This window comes from Prionailurus bengalensis, chromosome B1 (genome assembly GCF_016509475.1).
Source record: "Prionailurus bengalensis isolate Pbe53 chromosome B1, Fcat_Pben_1.1_paternal_pri, whole genome shotgun sequence".
Taxonomy (NCBI): Eukaryota; Metazoa; Chordata; class Mammalia; order Carnivora; family Felidae; genus Prionailurus; species Prionailurus bengalensis.
This window is the reverse complement of record NC_057344.1, coordinates 151083662-151109710: the sequence shown is the minus strand read 5'-3', so window position 1 is coordinate 151109710 and position 26049 is coordinate 151083662. Positions and strand designations below refer to the sequence as shown.

The following is a 26049-nucleotide window of genomic DNA, read 5'->3' as shown; positions in this document are numbered from 1 at the left end:
TAAGAGTAGACTCCAGATGCTCTCATTACACACACAAACACACACACCAATGGAAACGGTGAGAAGACAGACATGCTAGTCGACTGCAGTACTCATCTCACTGTATATGTCAAAACATCATGTCATACACTTTAAATATATACAATTTTTATTAAAAGCAAACAAACAAAATATCTTTGTGAGGCCTGATGATTACCAGGAGCTGTGAGCTGAAGAAGTGGCAAAATATAGACACCAACCAAGGTAGAGAGCCCTTGTTGAACAATCCAGGTTTTTACTTTTAGACACAGGCCACACTTGAGGAAAGCTACTCTGTCTCTAGAGCATGGTTTTACAACCTCAGCATTACTGACATTTTTAAACAGATAATTATTTGGCATGCATTTTGGGGGTGGGAGGGGGTGTGTTCATTTTAGGATGTTTGCCAGCCTTCCTGGCCTCTACAAACTAAGTGCCAGTAGCATCCACACACATACTCACTGTAACAATCAAAACTGTTTCCAGACATTGCCAGATGTCCACTGAATCATAAAATCACCCCTGGTTGGGAATGACTGCTCTAGAGTAACAACCAATCTAAAACTATCCTAACAGACTAAAACAAATTCTCAACAGGATCATGCTGATCAATAATAATTTAACTTCCAGGGTGCCTGGGTGGCTCAGTTGGTTATGCGTCTGACCTCAGCTCAGGTCATGATCTCAGTTCGTGAGTTCGAACCCCATACTGGGCTCTGTGCTGACAGATCCTCCGTCTCCCCTTCTTTCTGCCCCTCCCCTGCTTGTGTTTTCTCTCTAAAATAAGCAAACATTAAATAATAGTAATTAATAACAATTACTATTATTTAGCCTCCTAAATAAAATTCTTTAAAAGAAGAAAAACTCGGTAAGACAAATGAAAGGTTATTTCCAGTAATACAAGTATGAAGAAGTCAAACAAAAATGGTCAAAAACTATCATTTCAAGGCACTGGAAATCAACCAAAGGTAAATAATAAGTTGAGAACTATTCCTGAAAATTGCTAGAGCTTTGGATAAAAAACAGTTGGGAGTCTGGGATTCTTGAGTGAGGTTCTCATCCTACCTAAATTGGTCAGTAAAGATTATAGCTTTAACAGGTTGTAGCAGACTACAAAAATCAACAACTTTGCTGTAAGATGATGGACTTGATTCAGTGCAGCAGTGTAAACACACAAGTTTGCCAGTTAAAGTGGGGGAAATCAGGATGGACCAGGAAACCTGTAGTTACTAGCCAAAAGTTTCTGTCCTAGTTCTCGGAGAGCAGCAGAGCTGCCAGGAGTTTACTTAGATGATCTTGGAAACAAGAATGAAGGGCATGATTAGTTCTGTAAACATTCTAGCTCAAATATGATGCATGCATAGGAGAGACCCAAGAATGACAAAACATAAAAGTCAATGAAGACTTTAGAACTGGCTACAACACTGTATCTCCCCCATCCCACACAGGAAGCAATGAGCAGAGGGTAGAAAGTCTATAGACTCAAAAGTGTTTGATGTTAACCTCTGTTTACATCATTTCCTGATTTATATATATGCTATATAAAGACAGAAGCTACCTCTATGGATGTAGTTTTATTCTGGATAAAAACTGAAAGAATTTAAAAAATTGAGCAGAGAGAGCAAAAGCTCCACACCACAGAGGCAACAGATTCCACAGTTTGAGTCCAGGCAAGCTCCTAAGTTTAAAAAAAAAAAAAAAGGAGGAGGAGGAGGAGGAGAGGAAGAAGAAGAAGAAGAAGAAGAAGAAGAAGAAGAAGAAGAAGAAGAAGAAGAAAGAAACCTTAAATATAAAACATAATCAAGACTTGCTACATTACCTAAAATGACTAATTTTCAACCAAAAATTATTAGACATGCAAAAAACAGAAAAGTATGAAACATACTAAGAGAAAAAAGCAGTAGCTAATGGTAATGGAGTCTGCATGGACCTAGATGTTAGCTAACAAATATTTCAATAAGAGATTAATAAACATGTTTAAAGAATTAAAGGTATGTGTTAAAAATGAATCAACAAAAAAGGAAATCTATATGTAAAAATATAAACTATAAAAATAACCAAATTTAAATTCTAGAGTTAAAAAGCATAATTACTGAAATTAAAAATAAAAATCATTAGATGGGCTCAACAGCAAATATGAGATAGCAAAGACTCATTGATTTCAAGACAATCAATAGAAAGTATCCAAATAATTAGAAGAAAAAAAGATTGAAAAAATGAACAGATCAGAAACAAACACGTGTAATGAGAGAGGAAAGAGAAAGAAGTAAAAAACTTTTGAGTAACAGCCCAAAACTTCCCAAATTTGATAAAAAACATTAACATTCAGATACAAACAGCTCACCAAATCCCTAGCAGAATAAATACAAAGAGAATGCATCTAGAAACACCACAAAGTGATAAAATACCAAAAAAATCTTCAAAGGAGCCACATAAAAATGACACATCACAAAGAACAATATACTTAACAATGGACTTCTTGTCAGAAGTGGAGGACAAAAAGCAATGGAAAAACAAACTCAATGTGCTAGAACAAAACAAACTGTAACCTTAAAATTACCTATTAAGGGAAACCATCATTCAGAGATGAAGTCAAAATAAAAGCACTCCCAGATACACAAAAATTAAGGGAATATGTTGCTAATAGACTTACCCTGTAAGAGGTACTAAAGTTCAGGCTGAAGAGAACATCACATGGTAAGTTAGATACATAGGAAGGAATGAAGGACAGTAAATATAAAAGACTGTATATACGTTTTCTCTTTTTTAATTAAAAGAGTATCATTCATTGGAGCACCTTGGTGGCTTAGTCAGTTGGGCGTCTGACTTAAGGCTCAGGTTCAAGCCCTGTGTCGGGCTCTGTGCTGACAACTCAGAGGCAGGAACCTGCTTCAGATTCTGTGTCTCCCTCTCTCTCTGACCTTCCCCTGCTTGCACTTTGTCTCTCTTAAAAATAAACATTAAAAAAAAAAAAGAGTATCATTCAAAACAATAATTATAACATTAAATTTTTGGAACATATAAATACACATAATCAAATATATGCATATCATAATGTAATTTATATAATAATGATGGCATAAATTAAAAGGGGAAAGAAATAAAATGATAGCAATGCAAAATTGCTAAATTTTACTGAAATGAGGTTAGTAGTAAGTAACCTCACAGAGACTGAAATAAATTTAAGATGAATAAAGAAATCTCTACAGCAACCACTAAAATAATTCAAAATATAAATCCAGAAGATTTAAAATGGCACACTATAAAAACTGTCTAAACCAAAATAAGGCAGAAAGGAACAAAGTTATAACAAACACAACAAAAACCCCTTAAGAAGTACAGAAAACAAAATGGCAGACATAAATCCAATCTTACCAATGTTTACATTAAATGAGTGGATTAAATATTCCAATTAAAAGCCAGAGATTAGGGGCGCCTGGGTGGCTCAGTTGGTTGGGCTACCGACTTCAGCTCAGGTCATGATCTCACAGTTTGTGAGTTTGAGCCCCACATCAGGCTCTGTGCTGACAGCTCAGAGCCTGGAGCCTGCTTCGATTCTGTGTCTCCCCCTCTCTCTACCTCTCCCTTGCTCACACTCTGTGTCTGTCTCTCAATAATAAATAAACGTAAGAAAAAAAAAAAAAAGGCAGAGACTATTAGACTGGATTTTAAAAACTCCCAACTATGTGCTTTCTAAAAGAGACATGTCTTAAATTCAAAGACATAATAAATTAATGTAAAAGGACAGAAGATATATCAAATGGTATATGTGAGACAGCTGAATTACCAATACTAACATCAGGCGAAATAAACTTTAGAATGGAAAATCTTACCAAAAAAGGTATTTCATAATTATAAATAAGTCAACACAACAGTAAAATAATAAATGAAAATGAACCTCAATAGTCTCAAAATAGATGAAGGGAAAATTGACAAAGAAAAGGAAATATTCAATAGGTAGAATCAGAGGTATCAATATTCCTAATCAGTAATGGAAAGAAAAACTACACACAAATCAGTAAGGATATGGAAGACTTAAACAATACTATCAATCAACAGACAGAATATTCCCATAGCAATGGAATACACATTTCTAACACAGGAAACATTCTCAAAGACAGACCATACTGCAGATCATAAGAGTATCAATAAATGTTAAAGGACTGAAAGCATACAAAATATGTTTTCTGTACACATCAGGGACTAGCAAATCACACCCACATGCTGAATGAAGATCATTGCATTTCTGTATGTAAAGTTTTATCGCAACATCTATTTCATTTACTTTGTCTACGGATGCCTTCATATTTCAACAGCAGAACTGAATAGATGCAATAGAAATCACAGGGCTGCAAAATCTAAAACTGTGGGAAAACTTAGCAAATCTCCAAATTAGTTCAGCAAAACAAATCTGGGAAACACAAATATTTGGAAATTATAAGAGGCACTTCCAATAACCCACTGGTCAATGAGAACATAACAAGAAAAAATTTTAAATGTCTTGAATTAAATGACATATCAAAGTGCAGCTTTCAATGGCTGAATTAGAAAGGGAGAAAATTCTAAAATAAACAATCTAAATACATTCACCTTAAGAAGGTAGAAAAAAAAAATCAAATCCAAAGTAGAATGCACTGAATTATAAAAATCAGATCAAAAATGAATGGAATAGAAACACGAGAAAAATCAATGAAATGAAGGTTAATTATTCTAAAAGAGTAACAAAATAGCAAAAAATGACCAAAAAAAGATAAAAAAAATTGTTAATAGCCTAACTTGTGCTTCAGATCCTGCACTAAGCATTTTTATATTAACTTATATTTTAAGATATTATATCAAATCTCAAGAAAGCTCTTGAAAGAAAAAAATATTATCTCATGCAAATCAAGTTGAAATTTAGATATAGGCAAATCATTCAAAAACCAAAGTTACCAAAATTAAAGAGATAAGAAATATGGATATTCTGATACTTACTAATGAAGTTAAAGCCCTAATTAAAAATCTCCCCAGATGGGCGCCTGGGTGGCTCAGTAGGTTAAGCAGCCGACTTCAGCTCAGGTCATGATCTCGCGATCCATGAATTCGAGCCCCATGTGGGGCTCTGTGCTGACAGCTCAGAGCCTGGAGCCTGTTTCAGATTCTGTGTCTCCCTCTCTCTGACCCTTCCCCGTTCATACTCTGTCTCTCTCTGTCTCAAAAATAAATAAACGTTAAAAAAATTTTTTTTTTAAATAAAAACTAAAAAAATAAAAATAAAAATCTCCCCAGAAAAGTCCAGACTTGGATGGTTTTACTGGTAATTCTTTCTTAACATTTAAGAAGGAAATGTTAACAATCTTGTATACTCTTCTAGAGATTACAAAAAGAAGGAACAGTGCTCATCTGGAATACTACTAAGCAATAAAACATGAATGAACAACCGATAGACAAACCACCACAGTGGATGAATCCTAGATACTGTGTTGAATGGAAGTATTTTATGAGTCCATGTATATAAAGTTCTAGAACAAGTAAAACTTCTTTACCATGATAAGCAGAACAATGGCCCAAGAGATAGAAGTCAGGCTGGCAGGAACTGGATAGAATAGGAACATTAAGTGGAAGAAATTTTGTGGGTTACTTAGGTAGAAGATGTACTTGCAAAAACTCATTGAACTGTGAGATCCATGCATTTGACTATTTGTAAGTTACATCAATAAAATGTTTCACTTAAAAAAAAAAAAAAAATCAAGCCATTGCAAATTACTGAGCAAAATCTGGCCAGTCTAAGTAAAGACCAAAACACAGCTAGTCTTATTAACTCTTTGTGGGGAATAAGCTTAGAAATTCCCTGGGTTTACATCAATGGGTTAACAAGTCATAAAGAAGTACAAAGCCATAGGATGCTCACACCCAAGTTTGGGTAAACAAGATTAGGCAAATAAGGATAGAGAAGGGGGGGGCTAAGGCCCCCATAATAAAGTAGGGAGGAGGATAGGCCCCAATACATAGGTATATGAAACAAGATTAGGTATTCAGGGCACAAGTGACCCCCAATTTAGTACTAGAGCAGAAAGCTGCTTTCACATAGGAGGGAAGAGTCAAGTTAGGTAAACAAGGTAATAAACAGGGCAATAGACTGCTGCACTGCCCAGAGGGGAGAGGATTAACAAAAGAAAAGGTGCCTTGTTAACCCTGAGGTCACGTGTCCTATCTCATCACCTAGGCTAGCTAAGATAAACAGAGGGGGTAGACCTCAGGTCTGCTTTTAACAACTTTCAGCAGGGCCAGGATTTTGTTTGGTATTAACCCAAACCCCTAACCCCTAACCCCGAATATCTTCAAGACTCCCTTTCCCTCAGGTCCATGAGCTAATCTTCACAGATTTATTGTCTCTTTGTGCACGTTCATCACCATGTTTGTAAGCCTTCGGATCCTAATAAAAACAGGGCAAGGACACTTATTGGGGCTCTTGTCTTTTCCCAGACATTAGCCATCTCTGGCATTTTAATCCTGCGTCCAGCTTTCTTGCTAAACAAGAAAGAACTTTAGACTTAGAGTCTACAACAACTCTTGACATGGGAAAGCAAGTATACCGGGAAAGCAAGTATACCAGTTTCTCTAGTGATAAAAAGTTTATTCATTTACTAAACTCTGCAACTTTGTATGGAGACACTGAGAAGTTCATAGACAATGCCCTACCAGCTTCAAATGAAAAAGTAATACATTTGCATTGATCTTTCAAAATAAGAGCAACATTTAAAACATACTGTTCAATTATAATGATGACAAATGAAACTCAGATTTTCAGGTTAATAGAATACTTAAAATGACTACAGAAATACTGCTAGCAATTTGTTTTTGACATTTAACCATTTTATCCCCTAAATCTCTTTAGTTTCCTACATATTTTCAGTGCATCTGATAAGAAGAAAGCTTGAGTTATTTTTTAAATAATCTTTCACACTTCTACTTTTTTAATGATTTTTTTAATATTTATGAGAGAGAGAGAGAGAGAGAGAGAGAGAGAGAAAATGGGGGAGGGACACAGAATCCAAAGCAGGTTGCTTGCTCTGAACAGAGCTGGACACAGAGCTCGAATTCATGAACTGTGAGATCATGACCTGAGCTGAAGTCACTCTTACCCAACTTAGCCACCCAGGCACCCCCTGACTATCCATTTAATAGAAAGAGGAATTCTAAGCAGAAACATTATTGTGAAACCTACAGAATTCAGAGAGAACATGGCCCTGCCAACATTCTGATTTCAGATTTCTAGCCTACAGAATTGAGGAAATACATTTTTGTTTTTAAGCCACCAGTTTGTACTATTTTCTTACAAAGCCTTAGGAAAGTAATTCAGATGTACTAGTGATATATATCCACAGTTCCTATTACTGGATTCGTCACTTAACACTAACATTTGGAAAAGATTTTTAAATGAATGAATATATTAATCAAATCTCTTCTAAAATAGGCATGTCCTATATTTCACCATGAGAGCAGTGATTTTGGTATTCTTTTCATGTTATTAAAATACTATGAGTACGGGTATCAATACAGGCCTATGGGGTACATTTGTGGAAAAAGTTGAAGACACACATGGGAGTTTGAAATGTTTATCAAATAAAAGAACACAAAATTGAATAAAACTTTTATTTTAAAACATCACAAATAATTACAAAGATAAATGTCTCAACTGCACAAACTGTTTTATACATATATATGTATATGTGTGTACACACACACACACACACACACACTTATTTAAACTTTGCTTCATCTTTCATCTTTTTATCTGAGTAAAAAGAAGAATACTTTCCTCATTCAGGAGATTTTTGATGTTGTAATAATTACCTAGAAGTAAAGCAGTAAGAAAAAAAAAAACCAGTTATTTCCATAGAAATCATTTCCTTTTGATTAAATGTTTAGCTATCACTAAGGCAGTTAAAAAGTATATACTACCAATTTTTTTTGAAGATAAATTCATCTAAAGTAAGTCTTATTTAATTCCATGAACTAAAAAAATCCAAGAGTTAACCATCACCTGTAATCCAGATAAGGTTTGAAAAAGTGAAAATTTTACATCATTCTGATCATTCTAAATGCAAAGATGAATCAGACAAGGGTGAAGGAAGAGGAAATTTTTCTCTGAATTCAACTGTTATTAGTTCATTGAAACTGCTGTAGATTCCCCTAAACCAGATATATGCATATAAAAGTAATTATAAAAGGTAAAACAGAATCTCAAAGTTTAAAAAGAGCAAATGCTTCTCTTAATTATAAATAACAACAGAAATAAAATACAGAATAGCCACACGTATAAGGTAGGTTTATAGCAGTGAGTACAATACTGTAACACACTGTGACTTTCTATGTATTAGAAGTTGATACATATTAGGATTAACTGAGTTATAATAAATAAAGTGTTTACAACAGTGCTGGTACATACTAAAGACTGTATAAACACTGCTACTATTACTGTCTCCTTTCATTAGAACGTAAGCTCCATGAGGACAGGGATTTTTCCCTATTTGGTTCACTTATGTATCCCATTCTTAAGAGCAATGTTTGAGAGACTTTCAGTCACCTTCATTGAATGATGAATAAACAAAAGAACAAATTAAAAGTCCTCTTTCCAAAGGCTTGTGCTCTTCAACAGCTAACGAAACACACTATTCTGTATGCTTAAAATAACCTACTAAAAATTGTTTGACTACATAATGTCTTAGAGATAATACAGGAGAAATAATTTTCCTCCTACATTGGACACAACATATCTTCTAACTAAATATTTTTACCTTTAGTAACAAACAACTCCTGTTCAATTTTCAGGTAACCAAATACTAACATACTTACCTAATGATAAAATTAAAATATGTATCAAACTTCTTTGGCATCAGTCACACAACAGTTTCATTTTGACCACTGTGGATTCCATTTGCATGGTGCTCATGAGCAACTATATAAATATTTAACTATATGAAAGAAAATGTATTTAATTATTCTTACCTGAAGGAACATAGAATGAATCCCCAGTTGTTATTATATAAGGTGTTTCATGTAAGGTACATAAAAGGTCACCAAAGTTAACATAAAAAACCTGTAAAATTAAAAATTAAAATTTCATTTCAAATCGAACCACCACAACTCACTCACTGTAATGAAACTTAAAGAAAACATTTCCTTTAAGAATAAGCAGAAAAATGGCCCTCCAAAGATGTCCACACTCTCATCTTCAGAACTTGTTTTGTTACATGGCAAAAGGGACCTTGAGATGGGGAGATAAATAAGCCTGGATTATCTAGTTGGGCCCATTCTAATCACACAAACCTCTTAAAAGTGGAGAATTGCTTCTGCTGGAAGCAGAAGAGAGATGAAGGAGAGGAAAAGGCAGAGAAATTCAAAGCATGTTAAAGACACCGACTGCTGGCACTGAAGATAAGAGGGCCATGAGCCAAGAAATAGAAGCTACTTCTAGAAGCTAAGAATGACATTCTGACCAAGAGCCAGCAAGGAAATGGGAGCTTCAGTCCTACAACCATGTGGAACTGATTTCTGCCAACAACCTGAACGAACCTGAAAGCAAATTCATCCTAAGAGCCTCCAGAAAAGAATACAGGGCTCCCAACATCTTAATTCCAGCCTTGTGATACTCTAAATGGAATACTCAGCCAAGCTCACCAAAATTCTAACCTATAGGGGCGCCCAGGTGGCTCAGTTGGTTGAGCTTCCGACTCTTGATCTTGGCTCAGATTATGGTCTCACAGTTTGTGGGTTTGAGCCCCATGTCTGGCTCTGCACTGTCAGCACAGAGCCTGCTTAGGATTTTCTCCCCCGTTCTCTCTCTCAAAATAAATAAACATTTAAAAATAGAAGAATTCTAACCTATATAACTATGAGATAATAAATGGGTGTTGTTTTAAGCCACTGGAACTATACTAATTTGTTAAAACAGCAATAGAAAATTAACATGGGAAGAAATTTCTTTTGTTCTTATTTTTTACCAGCTTATGAAAATTCAGAACCACTGTAAATAAGATCACTTTAGTATACTAGAAAAACAGCTAGGTTTTATATACACCTCGTTGAAGGTTACATGCTCGGGACATGTAATTCAAACTGACAAACCAAAGAGAGAGCAAAAACAAACCAAACAAATGATACATTTAAATAAGTATCAACATTAAGAAAGTAAAAGGATAAAACCAACTCTCAGTTGTACAGGCTTCCATATTCAAACATGGCAATTTTTATATTTATGTGTACGTAGCATCTTGGCAATGTTCTGTTTTTTGGCAACTAAAACAACATAAAGCCTTCAAACAATGAGATTCAGATTTTGAGATTTAGCAATCAAAAACATTCTGAGAATTATTCCTCCTCTTCTTCCTCCTTTTTTTTCTTAACTCTTTGTAAAATGAGCCTAAAATACCAGAAAAACAGCAGCTAGCACTTATTTAGCACTTACTCCTTGCCAGCCACTGTTCTGAGCACTTAATTTATATTCATTTAATGTATGTACTTACCAGTGAGACAGGTACTATTTTAATAGCTTTATACAAATGAAGAAATAGAGGCAACAGAGGGGTGTAATTTTCCAAGTTCACAATGTAAATGGCAGAGCTGAGTTTGAACTCAGGCACTTTGATTCCAGAATGCATGCTCTTAATATGATATACTAACTCCCTAAATGGGAAAAAAAACTCTTATAATGGTTCCAAAGGTACTTTTATAATTTAATTAAAAAAAATTTTTATTACATCTAAAAAAATTTGTCCCAATTTAAAAAACAAAAGGCAACAAACATACTACCCAGAATGTCAAGCATATATTTCTAGGTGTTTTTTTTTTTTTCTTACCTATTCAGTTTGGCTCTCTAAGCACAACTCCTCATTTCTGTCAACATTTTAATAAGAAGGCTTTTGAAATACACAAAAATAGAATGTTGAACTACCATGAACAGGGAACTACCTTCCCTGTTCAGTCTCTTTACTTCCCCCATTCCATATTATTTTGCAATAATACCCCAGCATCATAAACCCATCTATAAATATTTCAGCGTGTACTAAAAAATCAAGGTGCTTTTTTATTTTATGTATTTTTTAAAGTCTTGTTTCTTTTTTTTCAGTAATCCCCACATTCAAAGTAGGGCTCAAACTCACAACCCTGATATTAAGAGTTGCAGCCTCTGCCAACTAAGCCAGCCAGGTACACCTCAAGGTGCTTTTTTAAAAACACGACTACAACAGCATTATCACACCTAAACATGAATATTTAATATCACATACCCAGTCTGTATTAAAATTTCCAATTGTCTCTTAAATGTGTTTTGAAGAGTTTACTTATCCTCTTAAATCACTTAAATCACTATAGTGGCTCTCAATTTGGGGATGATTTCTCAATTTCAGGACACAACAGGCAATATTTGGGAACATTTCTGATTCTTACAACTAGAGAAGTACTACTAGAGTCTATTTGGTAGAGGCCAGGGATGCTTCTAAACATCCCACAATGCACAGAAAGCCCCAAACAAATAATTATCTGGTCTAAAATGTCAATAGTGCCAGGGTTGAGAAACCCTGATCTATATAGGTTCTACTTGGTTCTTTTTTATTTCTTGCAATGTATTTATTAAAGAAATCGAGCAGCAAAGTTTGTTGTAAAAACCTCTGCACAGCTGAATTTTGCTCATTACACTCCGAGGGGGTCATTTGAAAGGTCATCTATTCTTTATTTCCTATACTGGTAGTTGGATCTTAAAGTTTTGATCAAATTCAGGTATTTTTGTTGTTGTTAATTTTTTTTAAGGGGATGGAAGAGACAAGACTATTTCATACATATTGCTGTATTCTTCCATGAGGAGGCACATAATGTCTGGCTGTCTTTTTTTCAGATGTTAGCAGAGACTGATGCTCCATATCTAGATAGATCCAACAGTTTCTCAGGGGTTGCAAAATGGTAATATTTCATTCTAACACTTCTTCCTCATGTATTAATTGGAATATTTCTAAGAGAACAAATTTTGCCTCATATCTATTTGGTTACATAATAGTACGGTTTATATGAAAAGGGCAGAATAAATGTTTGATTCTTTCCCTTTATTTACCATATTTGTTGTCAAAATGAGTTAGCTTCCTAGAATTCTCCAACAATGGTGAATTAGTTTTTCTTTTTGTAGCTGTCTTTAAAATTCATGAATTTAGATATAACAGATGTGTATCAATTCACTTAAGTTATTTTTATTGATACTCAAGCTTTCACATCTTTGTCCAATGAAAGCATCTTCAAGTTGGATCCTGTGGCCTTATGACCCAATTCTAATGGTCTTTGGTAAGTTTGCCCATAGGTATGACCAAAATATTTCAAGCTCAGCCCCAGGCCTGCATTCAGACATTTCTCTAAGGAACTCTGGTTCCCTTAAGTGTGTTGCTCTCACTTTTCTGTTTTTCAGTTCTGGAACATTTATTGTCTAATTTTTCAAATATTTCTACCCTTCACTCATTTGTGCTTTTATCTCTCTTCTATTTTTTTTCTGTTCCCCACATCGCTTCACTTTTATATTTTCCATTTCTTAATCTCTTCTTGTCTTCTGGGAGAGCTCCACAACCAACTCCTATAGTTAATCTGTTAATTCTTCTGTAGTTTGATTTTAACACATCTACTACTGCTATCTTGTCCCTCTCATAGAGAGTCTTTAACATTGAGTCTGAAGGAAAGAGTTAATGCCCTATGCTGGTTCTCCATCTGGTCCCTGTTGTTTCTCAAAAGCATATATTGAAAAGCACGCTTCATGTTTTGGGCACGTGGGTGGCTCAGTTTGTTAGCCAACTCTCAATTTCAGCTCAGGTCATGATCTCACAGCTTATAAGATCGAGCCCTGCATTGGGCTCTGAGCTGACTGTGCTGAGCCTGCTTGACATTCTCTCCCTCTCTCAAAAATAAATAAACTTGGGGTGCCTGGGTGGCTCAGTAGGTTAAGCGGCCGACTTCGGCTCAGGTCATGATCTCGCGGTCCGTGAGTTCGAGCCCTGCGTCGGGCTCTGTGCTGACAGCTCAGAGCCTGGAGCCTGTTTCGGATTCTGTGTCTCCCTCTCTCTGACCCTCCCCCCATTCATGCTCTGTCTCTCTCTGTGTCTCAAAAAATAAATAAACGTTAAAAAAATAAAAATAAAAATAAACTTAAAAAATTAAAAAAAAATAAAAGTGTGCTTCATGTTTAAACAAAAAATGTAAAACTATTCTTGTTATCAAGAAAAAAAAAAACTAACTCATTTTCATTAAAAACCGTTAAAGACAATATTTCAAAGAAATAAAAATCAACTATAATAACCTAATAACATGTTATATTTCTACAGTTCCTTCAATTTCATTTTTAAATTCTAGTCACAGTAAAATAGGGAACTCTCTATTTTATAAAAGTTTGCTGAAATATTTATCCTAAAGGTCTTCTTATATGGCTATTCTTTAAAATAATATGTCTAAACTGATATAAAAATACTTAGGAGAGTACATGGAACATCTAAGTGCTATATAACTGCTTAGTATCATACAATGGTTTATCTCATTAGGTCAAAATATAAAATATAACCATTTCTTCCTGCAGCACATTTCAACTGTCTCTAATTTTTGCAATTACTATCAATGTTACAATAAATACCTACATATGTCCAGCTTCCCTAACCTTTAAATTATGTTCTTAGGAAAACATTCTGAAATGAGATTCATAGGTCAAAGAATACAATTATCTTTCCAATAATTTCTACTAGTTCAGTAAATATAAAATATCCACGTTTCTAACGTGGATTCCTTTGAATAGTGGCCAGGTTAAATACTTACAAAACATTCACTACTCAAATTTTCTTTTGCATAATAATGGCATTACAATTTAATGGGTAAGTGCTATTATTTCAATGATAGTATTGCACAATGCTTATCTAATTAATTGTTCTTTAACGATTATACAGGAATTATTACTTCAGTTAAATGCGTTACTTTTACTCCTTTAACAGCACCTGAAGATCAATAACATTTTAAGATTGGCTTAAAGTATATCTTAAAGTATTTTAAATCTGGGGCGCCTAGGTGGCTCAGTTGGTTAAACGTCCAACTTTTGGTTTTGGGTCAGGTCATAATGTCACGGTTTGTGAGTTTGAGCCCTTTATCAGGCTTTGTGCTGACTAGTTGGGATTCTCTGTCTCCCTCTCTCTCTCTCTCTGCCCTCCCCCGCTCATGAGCACACGCGTGCGCTCTCTCAAAATAAGTAAATAAATAAATTAAAAAAAATTAAAGCATTTTAAATCTGGATTCTACTTATACTAATGTAATAATGAATTACTCTTTTACTCTCATGTGTAACTTCCTTCCTTGTCTCAAATTGCCCTTCTTTGTTAATACAAATTCAAGGGCCCGCATGTTCTTTCTTTTTTTCCTTCTTGAGTTTACTTCAATTTTGTCAGTAAAAATAATTGTTTTGAACACAATACTCTACTAACCCATGATACCACAAGTTCCTGAAATGCTACTTACTGAAAAATGTGCCTCAGACATAACGTTTTTTAAATGTCAGTAAAATATTACTATTCTTAAAATTTGGTGATTTTCAAATTCTGTAATTTTCAAATTCAAAATGTGCAAATATATGTATCTCACATCAGTGGTGTAGGGGTGTGTATCTCCAATAAGAGACAGAGGCAGAGACTGACCCACCTTGCCATCTCATTATAATTTCAGCCAGTAATACTGCCATATACAGTAACACATTATTTAGTACTTACTGAAGTAACTAGCTTCTAGTCCTCCGTCTACTGCTAATTACATGATTCTGAAGAAGACTTTTAAAACCTCATTGTTGCTAAACTACATGATCTGAGAAACGAGATTTAGGCTTAATTTTCACTGGCTTTACTGATTTGTCTGCAAACCTAGATATATTCTAGGATTCTTTTAAGTAAAGAAACGTCGGAATTTTTGAAGTTTGAAGTTACAGTGCTATGTACAGAACAAATACTTTTAAATAACCATTGGTTGACCAACTCTAAAAAGACTTAATAAAAAAAATTCTCATGCACTATAGTAATTTCATTTCTGAGAAAATAGTGTTTTTAATGCCTCATCAAGTCCAATAAGTGAGAGTTATACCCAAACATAAATATATGGAGAAATACACTTACCAATATATCTGAGCCAACATGCTGTTTTCCCTTTTCTTGATGTGGTCCTAATATCAATTTTCCCATCGAAAAAATGGGTGTATCCAGTGTTTTATATACCTTCAATTCACCATGCTCAACAAAAAACTGGTATGTATCTCGTGGCCTTAAAAGATCTAAGGGAAAAACACTACTATAAATATAAAGCAATAGCAATAATAATGATCAATGATAGAACATATACACACATATATACAACAAGAGTTATTTCTAGATATAAACCTCATTTACTCGAGCTAAATAAAATGGCAGAGGTAGAATTTTGTCTGCCTTATAAGCTGTGTGACCAGGCAAGTTATTTCTCACCCTGTGCCTGCTTCCTTTTCTATAAAATGAGACTGGTACCAGTTCATCTATGTTAGAGTTGTGACTATCAAATGAATTAATGTGTATAAGGTATTTAAAACACTGCCTGGCACAAAATAAGCATTAGATAAGCCTTGGATATTAATGATAATAGTGGCAGTATTATTATTATTTCTATTATAACTCAGAAAAAAAAAATAGCTAAGACACAAGGTAGAATTCCATATCTTTAAAAAGTTTAACGAAGCCCACAATTAACAAATGTATTGTCATAACAACAGATTTTGTGCTTGCCTGATTATTAAATAGCAAGATTTCTGTCATGTGAAGCAAGAGTTCTAATAGATGCTCAAAAATAACTACCTCACTCTTCAATTTCCCTTTTACTTATAAACCTTGCCAAATATATAGTTAATATATTCTTTATCATCAGCTTGTTTCCTTGGATTTTTGGTAATGTTAGTAATCTCACAGGTTATAGGACATAGAAAATACACAGATGCAAGAAACAGATAAAAAGCAATGAACTCCTGACAAACTCACTACTTTTCGAACCTAAACAGCAAATGTTTTAAGATACTACACTAAACAAAATTTTCTGTACTTCTACCTGTTGCCAAATAAACAATCTGATTATAAAAATAACTGTGCTACTTAAGATGTCAAATGGAACTTACTTCACAGCCAAAATTTTAAGTGAAAATACCATTACTACCTCTCTGACTTGACCTATTTGTCCTTTGACTTAGGATAAACAGTCCTCAGTACTTACTGGTACTGTCAAAACAGTTAAAACATCTAAATATTTCCTGTATGTAAATACTGCCTGGTTGCTAAACAGCTGAGTGTCCCCTACTTGCCCTTCTTGCACTATAGCCCCTCCTTCGGAACCAATCATGGTGTCCCAGGCACTGTACTTTTAATGCCTACTAGATACAACAGGAGGCTTCTAGGACCCTGTGCTGACCTTAAACTTAAACCTGGCATTTGTGTGGCAGATCAGTGTCCTTGCTAGTCATCATCCTAAAGGTCTGATATCCCAGGTATTATTTTTGGTATGCATGACCCATAAGGCTGTCTAAATCCTGCCCACAGTCCCTGTCTGGTCTCACAGTAAGGGGGTATCCTGGGATCTACCAGCTAAATTGCAACAATTACCCATAAAAAGCCCTTGTCCCCATGTGTCCTCTTGATCAAAGAAGACCTGTACCCTACCGGGGAGGCAACACTCCTAATGATAGCACTTGTAACCCAGAGTATAAATGCATTGTGTTATGTGCCCTCTAGATGTTGTTTGGTATCAATGCTCCTCCAGAGTAGTCTTCACACAGGCTGCTTATTGGAATTAGATACCCTACTGGACTTTGGCTCTGAAACAGCTGGGAAGAAAAAGAAAGAGTAGATAGGCTAGTCATCCAGCCAGCAGTTTGCCCTTACTAGCTGTTAAATTAAGCATTTTCAGTATCATCTCTAATCTTACCCATGAGAATCACCTCTCTTGTTTCTGGGTCCTTTACCCTTGTTGGCTGCAACGGATCTCCCAAAGGTACATTCAGATTTAACATGAATTTATCCTCTGCAAAAGAAATATCATTGAAATAGAAACTAGTTAAATAATTCTTCTCAATTAAAAATAAGTCTAGTATGAAATATAGCTACAAACCAACCACAAAAAAAAAAATTGCCAGAGGCATAACACTCTCTTCCAATTTTCCTATTTATAAATGACCACTCTGATAAAGAAAAATTCAAAAACCACAATGATTTAGTATGGAAGCAAACATACTAAATTTATTTTTGTAAGCTTGATGTGACAACTCTTGATACTCTTGGGTCATCAAGAAGTTATATGGCATACTGAATATCCTTTAAGAGAGCTGAAGTATGTAATACACTTCAGAAAAAATTTATTGAAATATCTATTTCATTTTATTTGTATTGAAGTAGGCTACAACAGAGTTGAACTCATGGCCCAGAGATTAAGACCTGAGTTCAAGAGTCAGATGCTTACTGACTGAGCCACCCAGATACCCCTAAAATATCTATTTTAATCATAGTTTGAGCACAGGAAAGGGCAGTTTCAGTGAAAAGCAATTTACTCATGAGGAAATGCTTTACATTATGCCATTAATGATTTTTTTAAAGAACAAAATCAGCGTATTTCCAAAATCTTGACAAAAGTGGACGGTAAAAAGTAAATTCAAAATAAAAGAAAAACATGGGGCATTGTGTGACTCTTGATCTCAGGGTTGTGGGTTCAAGCCCCACATTGAGTGTAGAGAAAGGAAAGGGGAGGGGAGGGAAGGGGAGGAGAGGGGAGGAGAGGGGAGGGGAGGAAAGAAATGAAATGAAATAAATGAAATGAAATGAAATGAAATGAAATGAAATGAAATGAAATAAAATAAATAAATTAAATAAAATAAAAATAAAATAAAATAAAATACAATATTCCAAAACTCATAGAATGCAGCAAAAGCAGATGTTAAGAATGAAATTTATGGTTATAAATGCTTATATTAAGAAAATTTCAAATAAACAACTTCACATTACACCACAAGAATCAGTAAAAGAAAAGACTTAGCTGAAATTTAGTAAAGGAAGGAAAAAAACAAAAATTAAAAATAAATAAATAAATAAATATCAGAACTAAATAAAATAGAGACCAGATTAAACAATAACACTGAAAGTAACGACAAGTTTTGCGTTGATTTCTTATCTGGCCCAATCTTGTGGAGTAGTGTGTTAATATTTATATATTAAATATTTAATATTTACACTGTAGATTCTCTAGCTTTATTTTATTGTTAATCTTCAGTTTTATACCACTATGGTTGGAAAATATACTTGATATGATTTGTCTTCTTAAATTTGCAATATTCATATTTCTTTTTATGTGATTTTAATAGGGGATTCTTCTGTGTGTACTTGAAGAAAATGTGTATTCTATTTTAAATACATCTTTTAGAACCATGTATTCTGAAGTATGCTTCAAGTAAAAAATGTCGTTAAAAAAAAAAAACTTTAACTGAGGGTACTCATTTAAAATGAAGCATATCAGAGGGGAGGTGGGAGAGGGGCTGGGTGAAATATGTGAAGGGGATTAAGAGTACACTTATAATGAGTACTGAATAATGATGTATAGAATTGCTGAATCACTATATTGTACACGTGAAACTAATATAATACTATATGTTAACTATACTGGAATTAAATAAAAAACTTAATAGAAAAGACAGAAGAAAAAAAGTGAATTCACCCTAAAGTATTATATCTAAAGGTTTTAGAAATAAATTTCAAAATTTATAAAGAGCTACCTCTCAGAGCACTACTTATTTTTAATGTTTATTTATTTATTTTGAGAGACAGCACAAGCAGGCAAGTGGCAGAGAGAGCAAGAGAAAGAATCCCAAGCAGATTCTGCATTGTCAGCCTTGAGATCATGACCTGAGCAAAATCAAGAGTCAGAGACTGAACTAACTGAGCCACCCAGTTGCCCCACCAGCATACTATTATTTAAAATAAAATCCAAAAGTTACTTTCAGGAATAAGTTCATACTTCTTTCATCATTATCAAGACAGATCCTTTTCCTATTAACTAATTTGTTGACTTTTCCAATGTTTCCTTTCGCCTTCCTTTTAGATGATACTGTGTCTGGGGACAGTATTCCACCAATCACAAATCCTCCTGGAAGTTAACAACAAAAAAGGTAATAAAGTATCATACCTGGGAAAGTAAAAATATTTAAAAAAATTTAAATATAGCGTTATTTCCTTTCAGACTACCAGAGGATATACTACTATTCCATTTTACAGCTAGTAACTCAAAAACACAAATACCAACCAACCCCACTTATGTTTCTACTACCCTAAATACAGATGAGTTGATGGAAGATGGGAGAATGATCTCTGTTGCTTGAAATCAACATTCATCAATGGAAGGTTAAAAAACAAAGAGGAGAGGTTCAACATGGCAGAGAAGTAGGGGGACCCAAAGTTCCCTCATCCCTCAAACACAGCAGTGTTGAGGCCAAAGGACTTTGAACTCCAAGAGTCCAGGCTGCAGAGTGACAGAGATTTCTCCAGGGGCCCGGACAACCTGGTGGGCCATAGAGCTACTTTAACAAACAAACAAAGCACACCTGGTACAGGGTCCAAAACAACACTATAAGTAGGGAGATAAAGCAATCAGAGTCACAACAACAGAGAGCAAGTAACACTCCAAAAAACACCTCCTGAAGGGCCAGGCCCTGGACAGTGTATGACCCCTCTTTAATATAGTAGTGCTCACAGGTGCAGGACACATAACAAGCTTTTAAAACACATAAGGTACAGAAAACTAGCCAAAATGACAAAACGGAAGAATTTTCCTCAAAAGAAATTCCAGGAAGTAGCAATAGCTAAGGAATTGATCAAAACAGATATAAACAATATAACTGAACAAGAATTTAGAGTAAGTCATAAGATTAATCGCTGGTCTTGAAAAAAGCATAGAAGACAGCAGAGAATCTACTGCTGCATAGATCAAGTAACTAAAAAATAGTCATGAATTAAAAAATGCTGTAAATGAGGTGCAAAAAATATAGAGGCGGTGACAGTGAGGATTGAAAAGGCAGAGGGGAGAATAAGTAAAATAGAAGATAAAATTATAGAAAAAGATGAAGCTGGAGTTGACTCTAGAAGATGGTGGCGTAGGAGGACACTGGGCTCACCACATCCTGAGCGCTTAGATTCCACCCACATCTGCCTAAATAACCCAGAAAACTGCCAGAAGACTAGCAGAACAGACTCTCCAGGGCCAAGAGTAGACAAGTGGCCCATGGAAGAGCAGAGAGGCGATGCGCGCTACACGGACTGGTGGGAAGGAGCTGGGGCGGTGGAGGGGCAGCCTGCCTGCCAAGGCAGAGCCCCCGAAGTCTGGCTTGCAAAAGTGGAGGGGCCGGACTGTGTGAGTTCTGACAGCCAGCAGGACTTAACCTCTGGAATGTTATAAGCCAACAGCTCTGCTCGGAGAGCAGGAGGGTAACAGGACACCGGGAGGGAGAGGTGTTGAGCCCTGGAAGACAGAGCTCAGTTCGGCAGGGAACAAAGGTGCTGGCAAGCACCATCTCCCTCTCCCATTCCCCAGCCAAAATCCCAAAGGGAACCAGTTCCCCTCACCGAACTTGCTTGCACCGCGCAAACACCCAATGTTTTGTGGGTGTTTATGCTTCTGTGGATCCATCCTTCCCACGGGTCTGCCTCCCTCCTGGTGCTACAGGGCCCCTCCCGCAGGGGACCACCGATGGCAAAGGGAGCTAAGCCTGCCCCTCCCACCACTGTGCATCTTGTGGATCCACCCCGGCTAATAGACCAGATCCCATCGAAGCAGCACCACAAGCCTGGCACGTGCAAGTAGCCCAGACGGGCCACACCACTCCACAGTGAGTCCTACCCCTGGGAGAGGAGAAAATAAGGTACACACCAGTCTGATTGTGGCCCCAGCAGTGCGCTGGGGCAGACATCAGGTCTGACTGCGGCCCCGCGCACCAACACAAGTTACCTGGACAGTACAGGGGAAGTGCTCTGCAGTTTAGAGCCACTCAAGGGACTACCCAAAATGACGAAAACAGAAGAATTTTCCTCAAAAGAAACTCCAGGAAGTAGCAACAGCTAACAAAATGATCAGAAACCATTTAAGCAATACAACGGAACAAGAATTTAGAATAATAATCATAAAATTAATTGCTGGGCTTGAAAAAAGTATAGAGGACAGCAGAGAATCTATTGCTACAGAGATCAAGGGACTAAGAAACAATCATGAGGAACTAAAAAATGCTATCAATGAGGTGCAAAATAAAATGGAGGCGACCACAGCTCGGATTAAAGAGGCAGAGGAGAGAATAGGTGAATTAGAAGATAAAATTATGGAAAAAGAGGAAGCTGAGAAAAAGAGAGATAAAAAAATCCAGGAGTAAGAGGGGAGAATTAGAGAACTAAGTGATGCAATCAAATGGAACAATATCTGTATAATAGGAATTCCAGAAAGGAAGAGAGAGAGAAAGGGGCTGAAGGTGTACTTGAACAAATCATAGCTGAGAACTTCCCTGATCAGGGGAAGGAAAAAGGCATTGAAATCCAAGAGGCACAGAGAACTCCCTTCAGACGTGACTTGAATCAATCTTCTGCATGACATACCATAGTGAAACTGGCAAAATACAGGGATAAAGAGAAAATTCTGAAAGCAGCTAGGGATAAACAGGATGTAACTTACAAAGGGAGACCCATAAGACTAGTGGCAGACCTATCTACTGAAACTTGGCAGGCCAGAAAGGAATGGCAGGAAATCTTCAATGTGACGAACAGAAAAAATATTGCAGCCGAGAATCCTTTATCCAGCAAGTCTGTCAGAATAACAGAAGGAGAGATAAAGGTCTTCCCAAACAAACAATAACTAAAGGAATTCATCACCACTAAACCAGGCCTACAAGAGATCCTAAGGGGGATTCTGTGAGTGAAATGTTACAAAGACCACAAAGTCCCAGAGACATCACTACAAGCATGAAACCTACAGACATCACAATGACTCTAAACCCATATCTTTCAATAACAACACTGAATGTAAATGGATTCATTGCTCCAACCAAAAGACACAGGGTATCAGAATGGATAAAAACATAAGACTCATCTATTTGCTGTCTACAAGAGACTCATTTTAGACCTGAGGACACCTTCAGATTGAAAGTGAGGGGATGGAGAACTATCTACCATGCTACTGGAAGTCAAAAGAAAGCTGGAGTAGCCATACTTATATCAGACAAACTAGACTTTAAATTAAAGGCTGTAACAAGAGATGAAGAAGGGCATTATATAATAATCACAGGGTCCATCCAGCAGGAAGAGCTAACAATTATAAATATCTATGCGCTGAATATGGGAGCCCCCAAATATATAAAACAATTACTCACAAACATAAGCAACCTTATTGATAAGAATGTGGTAATTGCAGGGGACTTTAATACTCCACTTACAACATTGGATACATCATCTAGACACACGGTCAATAAAGAAACAAGGGCCCTGAATGATACATTGGATCAGATGGACTTGACAGATATATTTAGAACTCTGCATCCCAAAGCAACAGAATATACTTTCTTCTCGAGTGTACATGGAACATTCTCCAAGATAGATCACATACTGGGTCACAAAACAGCCCTTCATAAGTATAAAAGAATTGAAATCACACCATGCACACTTTCAGACCACAATGCTATGAAACTTGAAATCAACCACAGGAAAAAGTCTGGAAAACCTCCAAAAGCATGGAGGTTAAAGACCACCCTACTAAAGAATGAATGGGTCAACCAGGCAATTAGAGAAGAAATTAAAAAATATATGGAAACAAACAAAAATGAAAATACAACAATCCAAATGCTTTGGGATGCAGTGAAGGCAGTCCTGAGAGGAAAACACATTGCAATCCAGGCCAATCTCAGGAATCAAGAAAAATCGCAAATACAAAATCTAACAACACACCAAAAGGAAATAGAAGCAGAGTAGCAAAGACACCTCAAACCCAGCAGAAGAAGAGAAATAATAAAGATCAGAGCAGAAATAAACCATATAGAATCTAAAAAAAAAAACTGTAGAGCAGATCAATGAAACCAAGAGTTAGTTTTTTGAAAAAATAAACAAAATTGATAAATCCCTAGCCAGACTTCTCAAAAAGAAAAGAGAGAGGATCCATATAGATAAAATCACAAATGAAAATTGACTTACCACAACCAATCTCACAGAAATACAAGCAATTATCAGGAAATACTAAGAAAAATTATATGCCAACAAACTGGACAACCTGGAAGAAATGGACAAATTCCTAAGCACCCACACACTTCTAAAACTCGAACAGAAAGAAATAGAAAACTTGAACAGACCCATAATCAGCAAAGAAATTGAATCAGTTATCAAAAATCTCCCAACAAATAAGAGTCCAGGACCAGAAGACTTCCCTGGGGATCTATGAGACTTTTAGAGCACAGTTAATACCTATCCTTCTCAAGCTGTTCCAAAAAATAGAAAAGGAAGGAAAGCTTCTGAACTCATTCTATGAAGCCAGCATTACCTTGATTCCCAAACCAGACAGAGACCCCACAAAAAAGGAGTTACAGGCCAATATCCCTGATGAACATGAATGCAAAAATTCTCAACAAGATATTAGTTAATCAAATTCAACAGCACATAAAAAGAATCATTCACCATGATCAAGTGGGATTCATTCCTGGACTGCAGGGCTGGTTCAATATTCGCAAATCAATCAATGTGATACATCACATTAATAAAATAAAGGATAAGAGCCATATGATCCTGTCAATCGACGCAGAAAAAGCATCTGACAAAATTCAGCATCTTTTTTAATAAAAACCCTCAAGAACGTTGGGATAGAAGGAACATACCTAAGCATCGTAAAAGTCATATATGAAAAGCCCACCACAGCTAACATCATCCTCGATGGAAAAAAACTGAGAGCTTTCCCCCTGAAATCAAGAACATGACAGGGATGTCCACTCCCACCACTCTTGTTTAACATTGTGTTGGAAGTCTTAGCATCAGCAATCAGACAACAAAATGAAATAAAAGGCATCAAAACTGGCAAAGAAGTCAAACTTTCACTTTTCCCAGACATGATACTCTGCATGGAAAACCCACAAGACTTCACCAAAAGGCTACTAGAACTGATACATAAATTCAGCAAAGTCGCAGGATATAACATCAATGTACAGAAATCAGTTGCATTTCTATACACCAATAATAAAATATCAGAAAGAGAAATCAAGAAATGATCCCATTTATAATTGTACCAAGAACCATAAAATACCTAGGAATAAACCTATCCAAAGATGTAAAAGATCTGTATGTTGAAAACTATAGAAAATTTATAAAGGGAATTGAAGAGAACACAAAGAAATGGAAAAACATTCCATGCTCATGGATTGATTAGAAGAACAAATATTGTTAAAATGTCTATCCTAGGGGCGCCTGGGTGGCTCAGTCGGTTGGGCGTCCAACTTTGGCTCAGGTCATGATCTCGCGGTCCGTGAGTTCGAACCCTGCATCAGGCTCTGGGCTGACAGCTCAGAGCCTGGAGCCTGTTTCAGATTCTGTGTCTCCCTCTCTCTCTGACCCTCCCCTGCTCATGCTCTGTCTCTCTCTGTCTCAAAAATAAATAAAACGTTAAAAAAAAAATTTTTTTTTTTTAAAGTCTATCTACCCAAAGCTATCTACACATTCAATGCGATCCCAATCAAAATTGTACCGGCATTCTTCTCAAAGCTAGAACAAACAATCCTAAAATTTGTCTGGAACTACAAAAGATCCCGAAGAGCCAAAATAATATTGAAAAAGAAAACCAAAGCATCACAATTCCAGACTTTAGTCTCTACTACAAAGCTGTAATCATCAAGACAGCATGGTATTGACACAAAAACACACACACAGACCAATGGAATAGAATAAAAACCCAGAATTAGACCCACAAATGTATGGCCAACTAATCTTTGACAAAGCAGGAAAAGAGTATCCAATGGAAAAAAGACATCTCTTTAGCAAATGGTGTTGGGAGAACTGGACAGCAACATGCAGAAGAATGAAACTAGACCACTTTCTTACACCATACACAAAAATAAACTCAAAATGGATGAAAGACCTAAATGTGAGACAGGAAACCACCAAAACCCTAGAGGAGAAAGCAAGCAACAACCTCTTTTGACCTCAGCCACAGCAGTTTCTTGCTCAACACATCTCCAAAGGTAAGGGAATTAAAAGCAAAATGAACTACTGGGACCACATCAAGATAAAAAGTTTCTGCACTGCAAAGGAAATAATCAACAAAACTAAAAGGCAACTGATGAAATGGGAAAAGATATTTGCAAATGACATATTGGAGAAAGAGTCAGTATCCAAAATCTATAAAGAACTTACAAACTCAACACCTGAAAAGCAAATAATCCAGTGAAGAAATAGGCAGAATACATGAATACACACTTTTCCGAAGAAGATATCCAGATGGCTAACAGACACATGAAAAGATGCTCAACGTCATTCATCATCAGGGAAATACAAATTAAAACCATAGAGATACCACCTCACACCGGTCAGAGTGGCTAAAATGAACAACTCAGGAAACAACAGATGCTGGCGGGATATGGAGAAATGGGAACCCTCTTGCACTGTTGGTGGGAATGCAAACTGGTACAGTCCCTCTGGAAAACAGTGTGGAGGTTCCTCAAAAAATTAAAAACAGAATTACTCTACGACCCAGCAATAGCACTACTAGGAATTTACCCAAAGGACAGGAGTGCTGATGCATAGGGGCACTTGTAACCCATTGTTTATAGCAACACTTTCAACAAAGGCAAATTATGGAAACAGCCTAAATGTCCATCAACTGATGAATGGATAAAGAAGATGTGGTTTATATATACAATGGAATACTACTTAGCAATGAGAAAGAATGAAATTATGCCATTTGCAGCAACATGGATGGAACTGGAAGGTG

General features: G+C 36.0%; 1 protein-coding gene across 4 annotated transcripts in view; it reads right to left on the bottom strand.

Moving 5' to 3' along the window:
* Window positions 1-7639: 7639 nt before the first annotated feature.
* CENPC (centromere protein C) overlaps window positions 7640-26049 on the bottom strand; it is an 81527-nt gene continuing 63117 nt past the window's right edge. For 2 of the 4 annotated variants that reach the window (XM_043572573.1, XM_043572574.1), the window contains 5 exons: window positions 19072-19200; window positions 16996-17091; window positions 15171-15325; window positions 9010-9100; window positions 7640-7854 (listed from right to left, as the gene is read on the bottom strand). In XM_043572573.1, coding sequence (XP_043428508.1) covers window positions 7784-7854; window positions 9010-9100; window positions 15171-15325; window positions 16996-17091; window positions 19072-19200 — 542 coding nt within the window. In that variant the 3' untranslated portion in view covers window positions 7640-7783. Of the gene's footprint in view, window positions 7855-9009; window positions 9101-15170; window positions 15326-16995; window positions 17092-19051; window positions 19201-26049 lie in introns of those variants that run through there. The other 2 variants (XM_043572575.1, XR_006296175.1) reach the window with 2 other exon arrangements.